At 37.4% G+C, this 22941-nt stretch overlaps 1 protein-coding gene across 7 annotated transcripts in view; it reads right to left on the minus strand.

Moving 5' to 3' along the window:
• Map2k4 (mitogen-activated protein kinase kinase 4) overlaps positions 1 to 22941 on the minus strand; it is a 104533-nt gene that overhangs the window by 14309 nt on the left and 67283 nt on the right. For all 7 annotated transcript variants that reach the window (XM_057774456.1, XM_057774455.1, XM_057774460.1 and 4 more), the window contains 4 exons: positions 15902 to 16021; positions 7509 to 7628; positions 4697 to 4748; positions 2420 to 2547 (listed from right to left, as the gene is read on the minus strand). In XM_057774456.1, coding sequence (XP_057630439.1) covers positions 2420 to 2547; positions 4697 to 4748; positions 7509 to 7628; positions 15902 to 16021 — 420 coding nt within the window. The remainder of the gene's footprint in view (positions 1 to 2419; positions 2548 to 4696; positions 4749 to 7508; positions 7629 to 15901; positions 16022 to 22941) is intronic.

The following is a 22941-nucleotide window of genomic DNA, read 5'->3' on the forward strand; positions in this document are numbered from 1 at the left end:
TGTTAAAAGTTAGATGAATTCAAAATTGTTTGCTGTATCTGGGCCACAGTTACATCTTTAAGACTTTCATTAATCGAAAGGACTTCTTAAGGAACATAACATAGTGCTACTGTTTGAGAACGTTTTGTTCCTAAGTGTTGTGGTGCTAGAAGATTGGTTCCCAAAGTGTCAGTAGCAAGACAGTCAATCATTTAGACAAAGGGCCTTTAAGATGTGAGGTCTCTAAGAGCTTAGCTGGTCAAGGGGGACTCAGAAAGGATTGATGTTGGGCTATTAAGTCAGGTCTCTTAGCAGTGGGTTATTATAAAACAGGGCCCTTTAGCCCTTTCTGCACACAGACAATTCCTTTTCCATTTCTCTGCCGTATTATGGTAAAGCCAAAGGCTCTCACCAGAAACAAATAGATGAGAGCTACTCAATCTTAACTTTCAGCCTCTAAAAACATTCTTTCCTTACAAGTATTCAGTTTTAGGTTTTTTATTACCACAAGAAGAGCAATAAAATCCTACTGTTACAGGGAAAATTGTTCCGGCTAATCTTAGCACTAAACCAGTTCTGAGCTGGGTCATGCTCAGTTATTCTCTGGGCTGTATGGTTACTGAATGTGTCAATTATGGCAGTTACCAAATGTGTCTAATCATTTTTATTTCTTGCCTTTGAATCTGCTGTGTCATTTGTTCCTAATTAACACAAAAAGAGTATTTTCTGAATTGCATTCATCAAGTAACAACATTCACAAAGCTCAGTTCTTAAAAAAAAAAAAGTCATACACACACACACATTTACTTTTTTTTTTTTTTTTTTTTTTTTTTTGATTTTTCGAGACAGGGTTTCTCTGTAGCTTTGGAGCCTGTACCAGAAACTAGCTCTTATAGACCAGGTTGGCTTCGAACTCACAGAGATTCGCCTGCCTTTGCCTCCAGAGTGCTGGGATTAAAGGTGTGTGCCACCATGGTCTGGCTCACTTTTACATTTTTGTTTGTAGAAAAAGTGAATAAAAAAAAATGTAATAAATTTAGGTTACTGACAGTGCAACAATTCTAAAATATTGTCAATACTGAAACATTTCATAGGCAATACTTTCCAAACATGGAGCCCATGTATATACAGCAAGAGAACACATGCAAAGAACAGGCAGCATTGTGTTTCACATGATCACACAGAGGTAATAGACAGAATTGATGGCAAACTGACGTCCAAGTGATGAAGAGAAAAAAATGCATTCAAGGTTTTAAATGAATATGAAATCTGAAGAAGCACCAAACCCATCCATCCAGAGCACGCTAGGGAACCTTGAACATCTAGCCTGTGACTATCCTGACTTAAAATTTTTATAGCACTTAAAGAAGCAACCATGAAGGAAACAAAGGAGGAAAAACTTTCTTCAACTCTTAGCTAATCTTTATTTTAAAAAGGTCCTTGGAGGCATGATAGCTCAATGAGTAAAGGATTTGTTGAGCGAGACTGGCAACCTCAGTTCAATTCTTGGAATCTAAGTAAAGGTGGAAGGAGAGAACCGATTCCATAAAAATGTCCTCTAACCTCCACACATGACCACAGAAGACATGCCCTTCCATCAATGATGATGATTTTAAAAGTCTACAATACTGAAACAGACTGACATAAAGGCTTAATAAACAACAGCAAACTTTATCATCACTTGTAGGAGCATGCTGTTCTCCTCTAAAGGGCCATGGACACTAAAGGACAAAACTGGCACCTAGGGGGAAAATTAAAATATAGACACTAAACATCAATCAAATGTAGTTCAAACTCTGGGCTATGGAACAGGCCATGCAAATTTACGGGAATAAGGCAAACAGGGAAGGTCTGAAAGAACAGTGTCCATCTGTCTTCCTGAGGGAAAAGCTGTTTCCTGATAAATGCCCAAGGCCTCTGTATTTACTGCTGTGTTCCATCCATTCTGAAGTAACAAATCACAATTGGTGCATAGTTTCAGACTCTGTAAGACACACTGTATTCTGTCAGGAACTGTCTTCCTGTACTGTTACTCTTCTATAACTTGTGACAGCATCCTTAGTGGCCTAGAACAAACATTTCTCAACTGATTCTGATTCTCTCTTATGGTCAAGAAAGTACAGGAGATAGAAGCAACACAAAGACAAGGATAATTTATCACTTGGTTGACTGGGTGAGTTGAAGAAAATGAAAACAAAAATCAGGAAAGACCATAAATGCTAAATGCCAAATAAGAGGATTAACATGTACATAGCAGTGCACTGAAATAATTGAGCAATGCTTCCAGAAGTTAAAACTTAAGCTTGGAAATGCTTAGAAAGAAAAGTGCTCTAGCACAGTGAAGCTGCATGGTTGAAGGCAAATCCCCTCCACCTAGCACCAAAGGACACAAGCTCTCTGTGTGATGACTGCCAAGCAAGAGACTTTGCTGCACACTTACTGCCATATACGGTCTACACCCAGCATCTCTTGTCTTGGCAATGGAGTCCACAAGTTGTCCACTGATGCCAAAATCACAGAGCTTAATATTTCCACTTCTGTCCAGAAGAATATTGGAAGGTTTGATATCTGCAAGAGATACATACCATTCAGTACACAACTGATCAATTCAGTACACAACTCTAAAGTACTATACTCAAAACTACTGAAATCTGGAGTCCTTAAATTCAGATATACAAGAAACAAAACTTTACTTAGCACATGCAATCATATTTTAAACACACATCAATAACTAAAGTCAAAGATGGTGGCTCATCCCTGTAATCCCAGCACTTAGGACACTGTTAGGGGATGATTAACCAAGAATTTAAGGCTAACCTGGCTACAGAATAAGACCTTGTCCATAAAACTAAAAAGAGACAAGAACTGCAATTTAACAGTCAAACTCCTTTCACCACTATAATTTAACAAGCCAAAAGACTTTTTCTCTTACCATCTTCACACATATAAAACACAAACAAATCATGGTTTCAGCAGTCAGAACAAAGAATGAACTTCATCAGATAATATACTAAGCTAATTTTCAAAAGATATCAAGAATTACACAACAAAGTATAAAGTAAACCAGTCATGAACCGATAATTTCGTTGAGTATAGCTTCAATTTATGAAATCATTATTTTAAAGGAAAAAATTATCTATTCTCAAAAATGCAGTTATTTCTAAGAGATTTTTTAAGATTGATTTTTATTCGTATGTGTGTGTAAGTGTAGGCCAAGAGTGTGAGGAGAGACCCTAAGAGGTCAGAAGACATCAGATCCCCTGCAGCTGGAGTTACAGGAGGAGGCTGTGAGTCACGCAGTGTGGGTGCTAGGAACAGAATCTGGTTCCTCTAGAGAGCAGCAAGCTACTGAGCCAATTCTCTAGCCCATCTCAGGGTCTTTTGATCTTAAGTGGCTTTCTCCAGTTTCTCCCAACCAACTTTCCCTTGGACTCATTTCCATGACTTTCAGAACTGTTGGCCTTTGTTCAGCGTGCAAACCCAAAGCTCCTCCTGACTGATGATAATTACTACCAATGTGTCAATGAGCTGACTGCCAAAATTTCCCCTACGCTCTCCAATTCTCTATTTTGATCATAATTCTTCTATCTATTTCATTGTCAATATCACAGAAAATTTAGTAAGTTGAGACATAGAAAACATCTATATATAACTTGAACAGTCCAGAAAAGCTCCCCTATGATAACAGACCCAGAAGATCACCTCTTAAAAACACCCATTCTTAATCCTCCCACCCTTTCTCATGGGACCTGCATCATGTCAAGGTTTCTATCCACACTTCCAAAATATGGCTCCTGACTAGTCTCATGCTCTTAGAGCAGGGGAGAAGTCTAGTGAATGTGACATAAAATACAAACATGAAAAAAAAAAAAAAAAAAAAAAAGTCTCTGCTGCTAAAAACACCCATCCAGGGAATGAGAGTCCTTTCTTCAGGAGACTAGAAGCAATATTGGGAGCTAAGGTGGTCATTAATGCCAGATAATCAAAGATTTTTACAAGCAGGTCATGTTTTAGAGGAATTTCAGTTTATAGTGTAAATTTTAAGTCTCTTTTACAAACACATGCTCTAAAGTGAGAAGAAACATTTCATAGGAGAAACACCAAGGCTTTAAAATGATTAAGTATAGGGGCTGGGAGCACAGCTAAGAGGTAGGGAGGACTTATCCAGAATGCACAAGGACCTGGGTTCAATTCCCAGAAATGGGGAAAAGGCCTAATGGTCCCATCTCTTCAGATTCGTCTTTGAATGTCTTCACAGCCACTCTGATGCTTTGATGGTATCCAGTCATCAATTATACTGAGCAATGAGTGATTTATTTTTAGCCATTCATATTTCCCTTGTATTAATGTTATTGGCACATATGAACTGTACAAATACAATTCATTATCAACAGTAACTATTTCTAACTAAAATCAATAATCTCTAGCAAAATGTAACTTTTAAGCCCAATGTACTTACTAAGTGAGATAGAAATTTAAAAAATTCCAGGGGAAGAAAAGCTGATGCTTCAGGATACACAGTATTTGGATTTGGTTTGCTCTGTATTTTTTGGTTAGTTGGATTTTTTTATTTTGTTGGCCAGAAACACAAATATTCCATGGAGTTTTATATAGTATTATGGGAGTTTTCATTAAAAAAAAATACTTTAACCAATACTTTAACCAATATAAGAAGAAAAAGTTGACTCCAATTCCACAGAAAGCAATCCATACCCACCTCTGTGAATAATTTTCAAGTTTTCTTTTAAGTGGTTTAGTGCTTTCACAGTCTGGGGAGAAAAAAAAAGAGGTGGGATAAAGATCTTGAGTTTTTAATAAAATAGCCCAACAACCTATCACAAGCAATAGCCTCCATAGCCCCCTGTATGCTTTCTCAGCTTAGCATTTCAAATGCTGTCTTTCTGTATTTTGAATGACAATGGCATATAATCTTACATCAGAAAAGTTGCCTCTACATGGTCCTCTCTGACAGTTAAGAAAACAGTAACATGACTTACATATGAAGTCACTAAAAAGTTGTATTGTTTTTGTACCTCAAACCTGTACAATCTTAAAAACCAGTACATGTTCACTGAACTGATTCTACTATCCATGATGGTGATAATTTCCATAAATCCTCAGTTCCTCACACTTAATCACTAAACCCCTGAAGTAAGTTCTGCAGATCCAGCAAATCTGCTCAGTCAGCAGTAATTTATTCTGTCCTGGGTCACACCACTCATGATTAGAAATCATAGGCTTCTTCAGAAAAGGAAGCAACAGAGACTTGACAACAGGCCAACACACTTGGTGTTAAAAAAAAAGAAAAAGGAAGGAAGGAAGGAAGGAAGGAAGGAAGGAAGGAAGGAAGGAAGGAAGGAAGGAAGGATCTTTACTGTCAGAAGAATTATATGAGGAATGTAGAAAATACCACCTTAAAGCCGGGTGATGGTGGCGCATGCCTTTAATCCCAGCACTCGGGAGGCAGAGGTAGGCAGATCTCTGTGAGTTCAAGACCAGCCTGGTCTACAAGAGCTAGTTCCAGGACAGGCTCCAAAACCACAGAGAAACCCTGTCTCGAAAAACAAAAAGAAAGAAAGGAAGGAAGGAAGGAGGGAGGGAGGGAGGGAGGGAGGGAGGGAGGGAGGGAGGGAGGGAGGGAGGGAGGAAGGAAGGAAGGAAGGAAGGAAGGAAGGAAGGAAGGAAGGAAGGAAGGAAGGAAGGAAAGAAAGAAAATACCACCTTGTATTAGCTAAGAAACTCTTCCCGTGTGTTGTTCATTGGTCTATTAATTAGCAAGAGACTTTACAGAAGGTAATTTAAAATGTGCTTACTATATAAGGTGATCACCTAGTCAGAAAAATACAAACACACATGTCTAAATAAATTATTCACGTATACACTATATATATTACAATCCCTGATAAAAATAATTTTATATTTATTTTCCAAATTTCACAGCTATCCTGTTACGTTGTAGTTAAGAGTGGGGTTATGAGTTTGGGCTATGGAGGTTTTGATCATCAACAACTTAAAACAATAAGTACCAAAGCAAATTAATATTTCCATGCTTTCAGATTTACCATCTGTAAAAATAGTATATTACTTATCATAGAGTTACCGAGAAAATTACGTTATAGAATCTTGGCTCAACACAAATAACATTCACTCACCATTAACTACTATCATTATTCTATTATTGCATAATACTAGTGTTCTACTGTATAGTACTATTTGTATTCTAACACTGTGAAGTGGCAAGTTCTAAGAAAACAACAGCTTGTTACAATAAAAGAGTGGCTAAACAATATGAGATTTACATATTCATCTGAGCAATGAATAAGTTTCTAGTGCAATTCAGTTTATTTAAGAATATATATCTTAAAACTTAGCTAGCTCATAAAAATTTAAATTTCATCATTAATTTGACAGTGAACAAAAATTTTAACAAAATTATCAATCTGAAAGTAATTTACTAACTATGGTTTTACCAAAATTTTTTTTTTACCAAAAATTTTAAAGTCTACTAGATACACACATCTCTTACAACTGAAATAGAGTTCAGAAACTGTTTATATTTTTAAATCAGATTCATTAGAAATCATTAAGTTGGCAACTAACAAACGAAATTGGAAAAGAAACTGATTCAAAGAAATCTGAAGCAACCATAGTATGATTTAGCTCACAAACCAATTAACTAGACAAGTATTTCTGGCTCAGGTTCTCAGGGGTTCTAATGTCTTATTAATTTTGCTTTATAAAAAAATAAGTTGCCTTTTCCTTTGTAAGATAAATTGTACACACTTATCAACTAAAAGATAAGAGCAAGAAAGTAAATAATCATAAATCAGTTCTCAAACCACAACACATAATTCGCAAGAGAACCCTTTCACTTTTTGGTCTTCTGGTAAAAGCAAAGTGATCAAATTAATCAAAATATTGGCTACTAATTGGAAGTCAACATTTAAATGGCTTAAAATAAATAATAATAATAATCCTCGGTCTTAAACCATAGCAAAACATATCTTGTCTAAAAGCTTCAATTAAGTAAGGCTTCAAAAAAGCTGGGCAGTGGTGGCACATGTCTTTAATCCCAGCACTCGGGAGACAGAGGCATGCAAATCTTTGTGAGTTCTATAGGCCAGCCTGGTCTACTCCAAAGCTACAGAGAAACCTTGTCTTTAAAAGCCCCCCTCCCCCCAAAAAAAGACTTCTGCCACTTTGATTAGCCTAGGAATATAATCTACTTAAGATAGTAAAAACAACAGGAGAAACAAATATAAAATTTCATTTCTAGTTTAATTTAAACCAGTCTGCTACAGCTCTTTGAGATATGGATGCAAACAACACTGCAGTATCCACAGACCAGATTTTGAAAAGTGTTCTTCACACCTATTACGTTAATTATGGTACAGAAGTGACTTTAACTCTTATTCTACTAAAAATGACTTTCTCAGGGAGGCAACAACAATCTGAAAGCACGTACATTCACATACACCAGCAACCTCTTCACACAGTGCAAATTAGTGGTGTGATAGTCAGATACTTACTGCTAAAGTGATTTTGCCTAGGATCTCTTCCGGAATAACATCATCTAACACACTATATACATATTTGTAAAACTTATCGAACGAGGTAGACATGAGCTCCATACAGATCCAACAGTCGCCCTGTAAAACAACAGATGCTCGTCACCACTAAAATTCTAATATTAAGCAGTGGCCTCCCCTAGTTAGGACAGAAACAGAATTAAGAAGACACCTTTCTCTGCTTTTATACTGTACCTCGAACTCATAATCATTTTTAATACATCATTAAGGATCTGGAAAAGATATCCTGAGTTTAAGGATAACTATGTAAATAAAGCCATTTTTACCCACTGTTTGTTTTTTATTAATTTATTCATTTTTTTAAAGTATGTTTGTGTGTGTGAGAGAGTGCAGTACCCTTGGAGGCCAAGAGAGAGTGCCAACTCCCCTGGGACTAGGGTTACAGACAAGTGAGTGCTGGAAATGGAACCCAGGTTCTCTACAAGAGCAGTCAGTGCTTTTTAATGACTGAGCCATCTCTTCAGCCTTATTTTTCCCACTCTTAACTTACACAAAAAACTTTTGTGCTTTGATAAAAATTTCAAATTTTGTCATAACTGAGCCTAAAATTAGAAAAGATATGGAAAACTATCCTTTCTCCTTCACAAGAAAGTTTATCTTGAAAAATTAGTAGAGCTTCTCAAATTAGAAAGACAAAATGAATAGTAAAGACACCTTGTTCAGACCAGAGGCCTTCTTGATGAGGTGCATCAGCTTGCTCGGGGTTCCTTTTCCCTGTCTGCCCCACACAGAGTGTAAACTGTCTAATACAGTACAACTGCTCATTTATTATGTTTGTCTTCAGGAAATCAATACTGGCAACAATTAAGACAGTGGAGGAAAACAATTTTATCATAGAGACACAGGAAAAAGTCCCTGCTTTCTTGCAGTCACTGTGATCTGATAACAGTACAAATAGTGTTCTAGTGATAAACAATCTCAAAGTTTCAAATTGTGTGTTTATGTGCATAGGTGAGAACATCCTGTGCTGTTCTACCCCATTCCACCAGTGAAGTAAGTCAGCATTTTAACCTATGTAACCATTCTTTCTATAGGACCTAGTATATATGTAGCCATGTTTCTATAAAAGCCAGTTATGAGATCAACTGTCACAATATTTCAGTGTTCTGCTTCAGGTATTCCTAGGGTATTCTAATTGTCACACCTTATTGATTGGTATAATTATGATTATCACTTACTGTGCCACTATTACATTGAATATTTTCACAGGGATATGTGCAAGAAAAAACAATGTAAGAGTTTGGTAATATCAGGTCTCAGGCATCCACAGGATACCTTGGGATGAACCTTCTGCAAGTAAGGGGAGCCTACTGTAGCCATACTGACATTTGACAGAATCACCGCACAAATTGGAGTACATCTTTAATATTCTGTAATCTACAGAAAGAAATAACAAAAACTATAAAACACTAAACAACTCAAAAAGGGAATGGTGTACAACACTGAAGACTACTATGGTCACCAAGGTAGGCAGGAAAGATATGAGAAAGTGCGGGCCCTTAGCAGTTAAGGAACTAGCAGCTGTGTCCATCTGAACAAAGTAGAAAAGCTACCATCAGAGATAATGCTGAAAATCATCTTCAACAACTTTTATGCTGATGCTAATTTATGGATACAGTGGTACTTACAGAGACTTTGAACACAGTAACCTCTTATATCTCAAGCCTGTTATAGATAGAGGAAGTGAATGCCCCTTAAGGAAAAACCATCCCCTTGCGACTGAGCTGAGTAGAATGCAGCTTCCCTGAGTCTTTTCTTCAGTTAGGCCTCACAGCACAAGCATATGCAGCTCACAAGTGTGAAGAGCATACTGAAGAACACCGAGAGGAGTAACAGGACTAGAACATTTACGTCACTAAATGATTGGGGAACATATTTTTAAAACATATTTGAAATAATGAACTTTTCTATTTCCTGTCTTCTCAATGTTACACCTTTCTACAAGGTTCTCACAGGAAAACCAAAACTCTCCACCAAAATCACACACTCAACTTTATTTTAATATAATGACACCTTCTCAGTGGATTTACTACAGCTTCCTGTTAGAGGAAACTACAGTGCACTCAGACCACCAGTAGCAAGTAAGTAATTTCAAGGGTAGAAAGATCCCTCCTGTTGAGTGCCTGGAAGCCTGACATTTTCTGTTTATATAGGCCTGGATTTTTCCCTTCTCATCTATGAAATGAGACTGTCCACCACCCTTGTAGACTAGAGTAAAGGTTATGTGAGTTCACACAGGTAAAACATAAAGTGCCTTGCATGTGCTAAAAGCTACAGTTACTGTGGATGAGAGTGGGGGTCAGAGTAGTCCAACAACAGGAGGGAAGAAGGAAGTGAGAACTGAAGAACAGGAAAGACAGCAAGGAACTCCAGAGGAAACATCCTTGCAGTTTCTAAGGTGCACAACAAAGTTCTATCTCTCTTGACACCTCCTTTAGCTAAAAGCAGACAAAAGCCTTGAGCCATGCTTGAAGAAGGAAAAGGAAGGAACCGAGAGAAAGAGGAGTGACAGTAACAACACTGTCATGTTCAAACCATGCCTGGAACACAAAACAAGAAATTCCTGAATGTGCATTTACTGGGAAACAAAGGTAGAAGATGATGAGATACTGAATTAACAAGATAAGGTTCCTGAAGATAAAATCTAGATAAACTCAACGATATACTCACACAGCAACAATAACCACTTAGAAAATAAAATATTTATTAGACATCATTCACAACAAAAATTAAAGCAATAAGGCACAAAGGAATGGATCTAATGAGAGAGGAAAAAGGCTTATACAACAACCAACTATAAAATGTTGCCAAAAGACCGTAACAATTCAAGCAAATGAATACCTCACTACAGATAAAATGAACTTAATAGGTATCTCTAGAGTCATCCATACAACAGCTATAGAATCTGAGCAGCTCAGGGAACCTTCCTTATGATAGAACATGTTCTAATTCACAAAGCAAGTGTTCACAAAACAAGAAAAAAAATCAATATTAAGGTCTTAGACCTTATCAAATCAGTAGAAAAACTAATAAACTATCAATAACCAGAAAACCCACAAAATGAAACAAACACTCAAGAGACTGAACAATACTCTCCAGAATGAACAGCGTACCAACAAAGAAATCAGGAAGGAAACCAGATACTCTTTAGAACTAAATGAAAAAAATGGAAGCAGTCTGCCAGAACTTTAGTATACACCTACTGTTCTTCTAAGAGGAAAATACATAGCTATGAGTAGTTAGTTACACTAAAAGAAAAATAAAAACAATCACAAATAAGTGGCCTAATACATTCCAAGGTCTTATAAAAACAAAAACATTATTTATCAATGCATAATGAAAATCAAGGTAAAAAAAATACTAAAAGAATTATACGCAGAAGCAATCAAAGAAAAAGTTGGTTCTGTCTGGTATGGTGGCCACACCATTAACACCAACACTCAGGAAGCCGAGGCAGGCAAATCTCTAAGTTTGAGGTCAGCCTGGTCTACAGAGTGAATTCCAGGCCAGCCAGGGCTACAGAGACAGAACTTGTCTGAGAGAGACAGTGAGACAAAGACACACACACAGACACACACACAAAAAAGCTGGTTCTCTAATAAACAAAACTGATAGACCCCCCCAGTCAATCTAACTAAATAGAGAAAAATTAAAATTTAATAGAGTTGGAAATGAGTATAGTACAACATATGCCAACGATAGAGAACCACTAAGAATTGGTTTGAAAATATATATGTATGTACATATATTTGTTTTTGTTTTTTGAGACAGGGTTTCTCTGCATAACAGCCCTGGCTGTGCTGGAACTCCCTTTGTAGACCAGGTTGGCCTTAAACACACAGAGATCCACCTGCCTCTGCCTCCCAAGTGCTGGGTTTCAAGGTCTACTACCCGGCAAAAAATATATTCTTAGAAAACTAGAAAATATAGGAAAGATAAATTTACACACATACATGTCTTACCAAAATTAAATCAAGAAGATAAAAGAAACTAAGCATATCCACAAGGAGCAATAAAATTGAAGTGGTAATAAAATCCCCCAGTAAGGAAAAGTCCAGGAGGGAAAAGTTTGACTAATGAATTCCCAAGGCTTTTTCAGAAGAGCCAGCACCTGTGTCCTCAGACTTCTCTATAAAATGGAAAGGAAGAAACACCATTCTACAAAGCTGCCGTTACAATAACACCAACCCACATATACAAAGGATAATTTCAACAAAATACTTGCAAACCAAATTCAAAAATCAAGTTGGTTTCATTCCGGTATTGTAAGGATTGTTTCACACATACACTTTATACATACTACATTCCTGTTGCTATTATAAAACACCATAACCAAGGCAACTCTTAGAAGTTTATTTGGACTTACGGGTCTAGAGGGACAAGAACCCATCATGGTAGAAAGACATGGTGGTAAAGCAGCAGCAGAAACAGGAAGCAGAATGTTTATACCTTTAAGTACAATCATGAACCAGAGAATGAACTGTAAGTTGAACATGACTATATACTTTCAAAGCTTGTCCCCAGTGCCATACTTCCTCCAGGAAGGCCATAGCTCCTAAAACTCTCCAAACTGTTCCACCAACTGCAATTAGGGACCCAACTGCAACGGGAGACCAAGTGTCAAGTGCCTGAGCCTATGGGGGACATTTCTATTCAAGCCACCTCATACAATAAAATAATACAGCACATTAGTAAAACTCAAAGAGAAAAATCACATGATCATCTCAATAGATTCAGACAAGGCTTTTGAAAAAGTGCAATATTCCTTCAGGCTGGAAGATCCTAAAGAAACTAAGATTAGAAGCACACATAGCTCAGCCCAATATAGGGCATAAAGAACAAATTTATAGTCAAGATTATTGTGAATTAAGAGAACTGAATGCATTGCTCTAACATCAGAAAAGAAACAAGGAAGTCCACTCTCATTTGATGCTAAAAGTCTTAGCTAAAGCAAGGAGACTAAGAAAGAAATTTTAAAGGTTATAAATAATAAAGGAAGAAGTCAAACAATCCATTTACAGATGACATAATCCTTTTTTTACTACTGTGTAGCCCTGGTTGCCCTAAAACTCAACTTGTAGACCAGACTGGCCTTGAACTCAAAGAGATGGACCAGCCTCTGCCTCCCAAGTGCTGAAATTAAAGCTGTGCACCATCATGCCTGGCTGACATGATCCTATTTTTGAAAGACCCATCAGAAAACTCTAGATTTGATAACCACAGTAAAGTAGCTGTGGTAGTTTTAATGAGAATGGTCCCCATAAACTTAGATATTTGAATACCTGGTCCCTAGTTAGTGGAATTATTTGAGAAGAATTAGGAGGTATGACCTTGTTGGAAAAAGTGTTGTCACTGGGAGTGGGTTTTGAGGTTTCAAAAGCCCATGCCATTCCCAGGTGACTCTCTCCACCTTCTGCTTGCTGCCATGCTCCTCACAATGATGGTCATGGACTCTAACCCTCTGAAACCGTAAGCTCAATAAACTCTGTCTTCTGTAAGTTGCCTTGGTCATGGTGTCTCTTCACAGCAATAGAAAAGTAACTAAGACATAAACTGTTTTTTATATCTACTATGAATATAAAACTCAGTAGCCTTTTCATATACCAGCAATGAACTTTCCCAGAAAGAGATTGGGTGACAAAAAGAAAACAAACAAAACCAAAACAAAACCCTCATTCATCAATTTCAAAAAATAAATAATAAAATACCTAGCAAAACCCTAACAAAGAGGATAAAACTGTAAAGCCTGGAAGAAACTGAAGAATAGACTAGAAGATTAAAAGAATGGACAGAATTAATGATGTGATAATTATATAGATATGATCCAAAGCAACCTACAGGCTCAGCACAGTCCCTGTTCTGGCTAGTTTGAAACAAGCTAGAGTCATCAGAGATGAGGGAGCTTCAAATGAGAAAATGCCTGTATAAGACTGGGCTGTAGACAAGTCTGCAGGGCATTTTCTTAATTAATGATTAAGGGGCCAACCCAGCCCATTGTGGGTAAGGTCACCCCTAGGCTGGTAGTCCTGGGTTCTACAAGAAAGCAGGCTGAGCAAGCTATGGGAAGCAAGCCAGTATTAAGCAACACCCCTCATGGCCTCTGCTTTAGTTCCTGCCTCCAAGTTCCTGCCCTCACTGCTTTTGATGATGAACTGTCATATGAAACTGTGAGTGAAACGAAACCTTTCCCTTCTCAAGCTACTTTTTGGTCATGGTGTTGTACCACAGCAATAGTAACCCTAAACAAGTAAGTGCCATCCAAATTTCAGTGGGATTCCATATAGAGCTACTAAGAAAAGCAAAACAAAAAACAATCAAACAAATGAATACTAAGCAATACTAAAAAGAAGAAACAATGTTGGCAGCATTATAATACCTGATCTAAAACTACACTAACAGAGACACAATGGCAAAAATAGTAGTGGTACTGTACAGAGACCAATGGTATACAAGACAGAACCTAGAAAGAAATTCAGAAAGCTACAGCCACCACACCTTACACAAATGTGTTAAAAAAATAAATAAATAAAAGAACAAAGGAAGCCTTTTCAACAAATAGTGCTGGTAAACTGGATATTCAATGTAAAAGAAGAAACTAGGTTCGTATCTTCCACTCTTCACACACACACACACACACACACACACACACACTATAAACTAGGATAAAGACTAAGGCCTACAGCTGCTAGAGGAAAATAAGCAGAACATTCAAAGCAGGAAAGACCTTTTTCAAAAGGACTCTAGCAGCAGCATATACAAGCAATTCTAACAACTGAAAAATGGAATTACATAAAATTTAAAAAGTTCTAACCAAAGAAAACTATGAACAGAGCAAAGTAGCTACCCGTAGAATAGGGATTAATATCTTGAATCTATAAAGAACTACAAGTTAGGGGCTGGAGAGACAGCTTCAGGGTTGAGAGCATTGGCTGTTCTTTCAGAGGACTGGGGTCAGTTCCCACCCACAATGCAGTTTATAGCTGTCTGTAACTCCAGTTCCAGGGGATCTGATACCTTCATGCACATAAAATAAAAGTTAAATAAATTATTTTAAAAAACAACAAGTTAAACACAACAAAATAAACCTGATCATCTAATCAATAATTAATCTAAAATAGAGAATTTTCAAAGGAAGAAATACAAATGGCCAAGAAACATTTGAAAATAGGTTTTCAAAAGGCTTAGCCATCAAGAAAATACAAAAATAAAATGCTTTGAGATTGCATTATACCTCATCAAAATGGCTCTCATGAAGAAAAGAAACGCTGATGGAGGTGTAGGAAGAGAGCAACCCTTATAAGCTGCCAGTAGGAGGGTAAGCTTAGAGTACCATGGAAATCGGTATGGAGGCCTCTCATAAACACTAAGAGTAGAACTACCACATGATCCAGTCATATCACTCTTATGTATACATCTGAAGATCTAAAGCGGCCACCAGAGATGCTAGCACAGTCACATCTACTGTTGCACATTCACAACAGACAAAGTACAGAACTAGCCTGACATCTACCAACAGATGATCAGATGATGAATAGACTTTTTAAAATATAGTACAGATACACAATGGAATTTTATTCTTTTGTAAAGAATGAAGTTATATCCTTTGTAGGAAAGGGAGCTAGAGAAAGGAAAAGGAAGAGGAAGTCTATTTTAATTAAAAATCTGCTTTTAAAAATGTCACCATGAGACCCATCTCATTACTAACGAAAAAACATAAACATAATGATTCTTAAAAATCTGCATTGAGGGGCTGGAGAGATGGCTCAGAGGTTAAGAGCACTGGTTACTCTTCCAGAGGTTCTGAGTTTGATTCCGAGCAACCACATGATGGCTCACAACTATCTGTAATGAGATCTGGTGCCCTCTTCTGGCCTGCAGACATATATACAGACAGAACACTGCATGTATACATAATAAATAAATAAATCTAAAAAAAACTGCATTGAAGCACTGACACAAATTTATGTCACATTCTTAGTAGAAAATATTTGGGGTTCAGAAGCAGCAACCACAAATAAACAGAACTATTCACATCTGTATAGATGATAATAACCCTTTAATGTAAGAAGCTGTGAGTCCAAATTTCACTGGAATTCTTCCCTAGAACTAGTAAGAAAAGCATAACAAAAACAAGCAAATGAGTAGCCAAAGAAACCCTAGGCAAAAAGAAAAGCCCACAGGTTAACTTAAATGGCTCTGTACTTTAATAATGACAGACAACCTCCTTGTTAATGGGTCACTTTGCTGAAGATTAGAATTTAATCTAGCCATTTTCTTATTCATCCAAATTAGATATGCATTTATCAGCTAAAACCCAAAGAGTTTACCCGTACCTCTCTGAAGAGTGCACCATAGAACTGAACAATGTATGGGCAATCACTACTCCGCATTACTACATCCAAATCCATGAGAAGTTGTTTTTGTTCTTTTTCATCCACAGTTGACCGTATTCTCTGGAAAAGAATGATAACAGATGTCATACAAACAGAACACTTATATAAACTTTAGTTAAACCTTTACCATAGCACTGGAAATTACCAAACTTCCCAATATGAACCAGACAGGAAAATTACCATTTCTTTTACTTTATAATTGTTAAGTTTCATCACAAAACATTTAACAAAAAGCACTCAGGAATTCTTTTAAGGGCACAGGACTCTGGATCACACATTCACTGATGATGGTGGGGGTTACACAACAATCAATGCTCTTAGGCTCTGAGAATTATGCCCACATGCAAATACAAAGTAAATCATAGAGTATAGAAGTTTTCATATGAATAATTACAGGCAGTTTCACAACATATATTTTTAACCATCATCTCAGAACAGTATAGGCTCTAGCATCCAATGCAACAACAGCCTTAACTACCTAACAACTTCATTCACTAGACTGTAATAGAAAACAGTCTGGGACAGAAAAAGTGAGGACCAGTGAGGAGAATCTAAAGCCTTTCAAATCCTGACTGAGGTCTTCCTTAATGAACTTCCTCTACATTTCAAACAGGAAGCTCTCCCTGGCTTTCCATTAGTGGTTTGGCATGCAGGTCAGCAGAAATCTGTGGCGAAACTCTAAAATGGAGAAACAAAGGGCTCCTTTTGCCTGATCCTAAGCTGAAAAGACAATCCTCTGTACACTGCAGACCTGGGGCAGAGTCCTAACCAAACTGTACAACTCTGCACATTTCTAAGATTGTCAGAAAACATCTATACTCCACCTCCCAATCAGAACGCTATAAAATACACAGGCTTCAGATGAACATTTCTACTGCACTAGTAAGATAGAATAGAAAGTTCAGAAAATATAAAACAATAATGGAAGTACAGTTTAACATTAAAGCATGCAAAGACCTTTTAGTCTCATAAAAAAGTTCACAATGTCACACTGTGTCACTATACACAACACAAAGCACATACTTACAAGGTAAGTTAGTATCAAAAAATACACAAGGTAGCATTTTGTCCTCCAAGACTTCAAGGTATCTGTCCTCAATGTTCTTGCAAGGGATGAAGGCAGTCAATTAAATTCTTGAGCCCATTTTACAGAAGAGAAGCCAGAGGCAGAGATACAAGAGAGTGTTCCATGTGACACGAGAACAAGCAGTTAAAGAACAGAAGTGGGTTCTCTCTCAGTTTTATGTTCTGACACTACACCAGGCATCCACCCATATACTCCAAATAGATTCTAAAAAATGTATTTACTTAAAACGCATACCTTGCTAGCTACAGTGTTTCATACAAAAGGAAATGTCTTGACTTTGACTTAGAAGATTACATTGAATATCACTGTCGTAGAATAAAGATAAAAGAATGAGAGACAGAACAAACAACTAGCCCCCTGAGAGGTGAGAACAGTTTCCTTCTTTCACTCTTATTTTCTCATTTCCATAGTTTGAGAATAACTTTACTTCTAAATCAACATTAACATCTTGCTGCAAAAGGATACCTGTTAAAAGTTTAAGTAAGCAGACACGTGATTTGTGCTTGCTCAAAACACAAACAAACATGGCAAAGATAATTTTAATTAATAATCAGTAGTTATTTGAATTATCATTTATTTCTATTTTAACAATACGATTTGAATGTGTGGTTGTAAAAACAGTCAACATGGCTTTTTAAAAGAATTTTTATTATTTCCACATATCAGAATTTAAAACAAAGAGTTTATAATTTAAATTAAAGAGAGAGAGAAAAATAAAAAAACCTCACACTACCGTTTGGTTAAGATTTCTATGAATTCTCACTATTTAGGTTTTTTCTTAATTATTACTTTTTAATCTTTTCTACATATGTATATTAGTAAATATAACTATACTAACACACATGATTAGAAAAGATGATTTTAAATTCTGTTTTCCTAGGTTTTCTAAGTTTACATTTTTATAAAGTTTATATCTAAAAAAATAACATTACAGTGAAAACCACAACAGTTCACACCCATGTCTGACGTCTGTAAGCAGATTTCCAAAAACTTGGCCATAGCTAAAGAAAAAAAATGTGCTTCTCCACAGTACAGAAAAGACCAACTGAACTAACATAACAGCACTGGCAGCACTGTTACTAACTAGACTGTGGGGACAGTCCCTGGGCAGCTCTAGGTTTGGCAGGAGAGTTTGCTTATCTGCAACACTGTATGCAGTTCACTTCTGCACACAAAGGAACACCACTGCTGATGGCTTCTTGTCCACCACGACACTGGAACTCTGCACTATACTCACACCTCCTTACATTCATACTCTGTTCAAGAAGCACTGTGGGTAGAGGTGGACAGCCAGCTGCTGGGATTCTACCTGAATGGTTTTAGACTGAGCAAACACAGCTCAACAACTACAGAAAAGTTCCAAGACTGAGTTTTAACATTTATCTCAGTGAACACTTTACAAACTAAATCAATTCAAGAGGTCTAACAGTCCTCCCAAAGGAAAATTAACTAAAAGTATATACCTATATTAACAGTACATTCAAGTTGATAACTCCAATTCAGGACCTTGATAAAGAACTCAAGTTATACAATATCTTCCTTCAGATAATGAGTAGTATAGAGCTAGGGGTAACACAGTCACTACCAGGACACTTTCCTACGGGAAATCAAAGCAGTAGCATGGGAAAGGTTTCCACCATTTGCAACAAGTGAGGCCAATGTGGGCTAACACCAAGGGAGCAGAACCCCGAAAAGCTGAACATGTCAGTAAGAACAACCTCCCCTTCCCTTCCCAGGCTGTCCTTAATTCCAGCCACAGGAACACAGAAATGCAAAAATGAAACACACTCACCATGCTCAGAGGTTGAACCAGGGAACTCATGCACTGGTTTCTAAGAAATGTTCACTTATTTACATCTTAAATTTAAGCTGAGTAGGAGTGATATCAGCTTGGGCAGCACAAGCCTTTATCTTTTTCTTCTCTTCTTTCTTTTTTCTTACTCAAAGAGTAGATGAAATATCCATAAGAAACCATGAAACACTTTAAAAAGTCATCTCATGATTAAAGAAGTTTCAATTGCAATCAAATATAGAGAAAGGCTACAAAATCATACTTTTCTTTATTATGGTCATTCTGAGCTTTTCACTGGTCACTATTTTATTAACAGTGTTTAGTGAGCATGTGCCTCTGAGAAAACAGCTGTCATTCTTGAAAAGTAATTCACGTCTCTTTCTAATACAAAAGTATCTTTGGACTATTCCTATTTTTACTTTATTTAAATGTAACATAGTTTAAATAAACATCTAAAATAGTAATGGGAAATTGTAACATTCATATACAAAGGTTTTTTTAGTGAAGAAATTATATTCTCGAAGCAGCAAAAATATTTTAGTTGTCCAAATTTGTATTCAAGGTCATTTAAGTAACTGGTAAGACTTTAAAAGCAGATAAACATCAATAAAAATAAGTCTGTAGGTATGATCAGAAATGCCAAATGGCTCCACTATCATCACAGAGGGAAGATACAAGCTAAATGTGTTGCTCTCTAGCTTTTGGAATAGTGCTATCTTTTATGGCTCTTTAAATAAAAATAAACACCAAAGATCTTCATTCTCCTAAAATCACTACAACAGAATGTACCACCAGCAAGAGATGTGAATTCAGATAAGAAATACAAAAAGGAGATGTCCTACACACTGTTGTAGCCCCATCACTCCATACGACCTTCTTCTGGGCCACATAAAATTGTAAGAATTTTTATTTTCTGTCTTCCACTGACTCATATCCCTGCTGAACAAGTTCATCCTTAGAGTCTCTATATGGATAACACATTTAAATTCCCAAGACATCTCAGAGCACCATGACTAACAAAGACAACCAGATGGCAGTATCATCGAAAACAAACAGAGAAGGTGAGGTGTGGGGAGGAGTATGAAACGCAGATCAAAGATATATGTGTTTTCATGTTCAAAAGTAATAAACTTTATCTACTGAGTATTTCAAGGGTATTTTCAGTTACTAAGTCCAGAAGAAAGGATGTGAAGTTTAGCTGTAAGCTCGTGGAAGTCTTTTAAATCAATCTATAAAATTTTAGTTTTATCTTTATCAAATTAACAAATTAATATTAGTACTTCCCATTTTTCTCATTGAGAACACTAGGGCCTGATACTTTTTACATATTCTGGCTGTGCACTGAGAACTTGGGAGAATATGTCATATCCCACCATAGGAAGAACACAGAGTTAATAAAGGTGCTTCTTCCTCTTCACTAAACACATCATGTATATTCAAACAGCATGATACTGACCAGCACTAAGGTTTCTAAGGTCTAAAGATCATGTCATCACTCCTGTACCTATGACATTAAAAGACACATTGGTCCAAATATAAAGAAAAGGCAGGGGTAAGATCTTAAGACAGTAAGCAGTGTTAGGAAATATACCAAATGATAGTTCAGATGTTCCCATGGGGAGTAACATATACTACTCCTAGTTTTCTCCAAATAGCTATATATGCTGGGATATAATTCAGTTATCACAATTCAGGTAAGTCAGTTTCAAAAACTAGATTCAAGAACACACAGTGGGTGGTTAAAATTCACCTATAACAAGCATATCCAAACTAACTTTCTCCAACGCTCAAGTCCCCTTTAACCTGTACTCTGAAGGTTTTCAAACTTCTTCCCTCATGGTCCCAAGACCTTCCCTCTTACTTTATTTGCTTGTTTGTTTGCTTCATGGTAAATACTGAACCCAGGACTTTAGACATGCTAAAACACATTCTACCACTTGACTATACTCTAAGCCTCTTCTAACCCCTAATGATCTATTTTATTTACTGAGTTTATGTCAAACTTTAACAAGAAAGAACCCATACTATAAAAAAGACTAACTTGGAGCTACAACAAAGAAAGCATAGATGTAATTCAAAACCCAGTCTGACTGGAGGCAGCTTCTATGTCATATCTGGAAGTCCCCACTCTTAGGCAGCCACAATTTGTACTGTGCATAGGAAATACCACACTTCTAAGCAAAACTAGAAAGGTAATGGTTCAGTCAATCACGGCTTTCTTAATCACATGATCTAACCAATAAAAAGATCACAAGATAATAAAAATCATTCTTGAGTCAAGCAACACAGCCATGAATTCTGCATCCCATCCAGATTTATATAATCAAATGTCACTTTCCCATTGAAGTCACCTCTATCATAAACACACTAGGACTTTCAGAACAATATGCAAGACATAAATACTAAAATGAACACTCTCCTCCAGTGATTACTGGCCATCAATATCCACCAAAACCATTCAGTGATGGAATTTTTAAGAAGTGTTGGCGCAGTCTCCGGTGTGGTGGAGAAACAATCCAAACTGTACTTTTACCATCCCTGTCTCCCCATATGTTGAAGCATTCCCCCCTGGAGGGAAGAAGAAGGTTCACAACACTTCAGGAACTTGAGACGAACTTAACAACTCAGGAAGCTCCTGAAGCTCACAAGATTCATAAGCTATCCCCTCCTACACTTCCCCCTAGGGTTATACAAGCCATAACAACTGCCAGAGAGGAGGCTCCTGCTGACTCTGCCACCTACAAGTTGTGCAGGGAACTAAAGGAATGCAGCCTTCATGACTCATCGCCCACTCTGGGTTGGGGCTCTCAGTGGTATGGATGCCTGAGTCACCAATGCTTCTGTAAGTAATCCCTCACCTATGCTCCTGTGAGCAGCCCTAATAAACTCAGTGGTTCACTAAGTTACACTTGGATGGAGCTATTTCTCTGGTCTGCTGTTGGTGTCCTACCTGGGGTAAATAACTGTTCACTTCTCCCCAAGAAAAGTCATGTAACTCTAGTCAGTAGCCAGATGTGGCTGATGGAAAAGCAAGGGCCACCCAGAGCCTGTTAGAACTAAGGTAAAGCACAGAACCTCAAGTTGGATCAATAGATGACTCATAGAAAATGAGTGGACTAAGCCAGGCGGTGATGGCTCACGCCTTCAACCCCAGCATTCGGGAGGCAGAGGTAGGCGAATTTCTGTGAATTCGAGGCCAGCCTGGTCTACAAGAGCTAGTTCCAGGACAGCTAGGGTGTAACACAGTCTCTAAAAACAGGGGGAAAAAGTGGAATAGAATGCCAAATGGGTGGTACTTCTCATCCACAGTGCTGTACCCAACATTGTTTTTTAATTTATATTTTATATTATTACATTTGCAGGAGGCGGGGGGGGCAACATATATGTACAAAAGTCAGAAGACAACTGGTGGGAGTTGGCTCTCTCCTTCCCCCGTGTTTGCCCCAGAGACTGAAGTAAGGATATCAAGATGGCAACAAGGGCCTTTACTGCTGAGCCATCTCACCCACCCAATATAGCCTCCTAAGGAAAGATACAAGTGATGAGATTTTTTTTTTCATGCTGTACTAGACCTTGGATAATCTTTCTTTCTTTTTAAATATTCTTAGCCATCCAAGAAACTGGTACTAGTTTGGAACAGACAGTAGGCTTTCAGGGATCCCTGTCTACCCTCTGTAAAATGGCTCACTTATATAATGCTAACCCTTGAGTACCTTAAAAGCATCTAGAAGAGTAGTTAAGGAGTTTAAATGAAAGAACCTTGCTGAGTGGAAAATGGCTCTCTTAGGAGCCACAAGGTTGTTGGCTGAAAATTCAGTACCAGGAGTTGTGCTTCTTTTTGTCAGTTATTGGCCAGGGAGACCCTAAGCCCCACAAACCATAAAATCTATTGCCATTGCTACTGGTTACATGTCAGAACTAAAGTAGAACCCCATGCTGACAGTACCAGGGGTTTTGACTCAGACATGGAGGAATCAGACTTAGACTATGGTGGGAAGTCCCTTCCCGGTTGGCAGACTTCTGTGGTATAGGAAAGGCACTGTGTAGGTTGCTAGGGGCTGTAACTGACAGTGTTGCTCAGTTATGGATCCTGTGAGCTAT

Source organism: Chionomys nivalis, chromosome 7 (assembly GCF_950005125.1).
Source record: "Chionomys nivalis chromosome 7, mChiNiv1.1, whole genome shotgun sequence".
Taxonomy (NCBI): Eukaryota; Metazoa; Chordata; class Mammalia; order Rodentia; family Cricetidae; genus Chionomys; species Chionomys nivalis.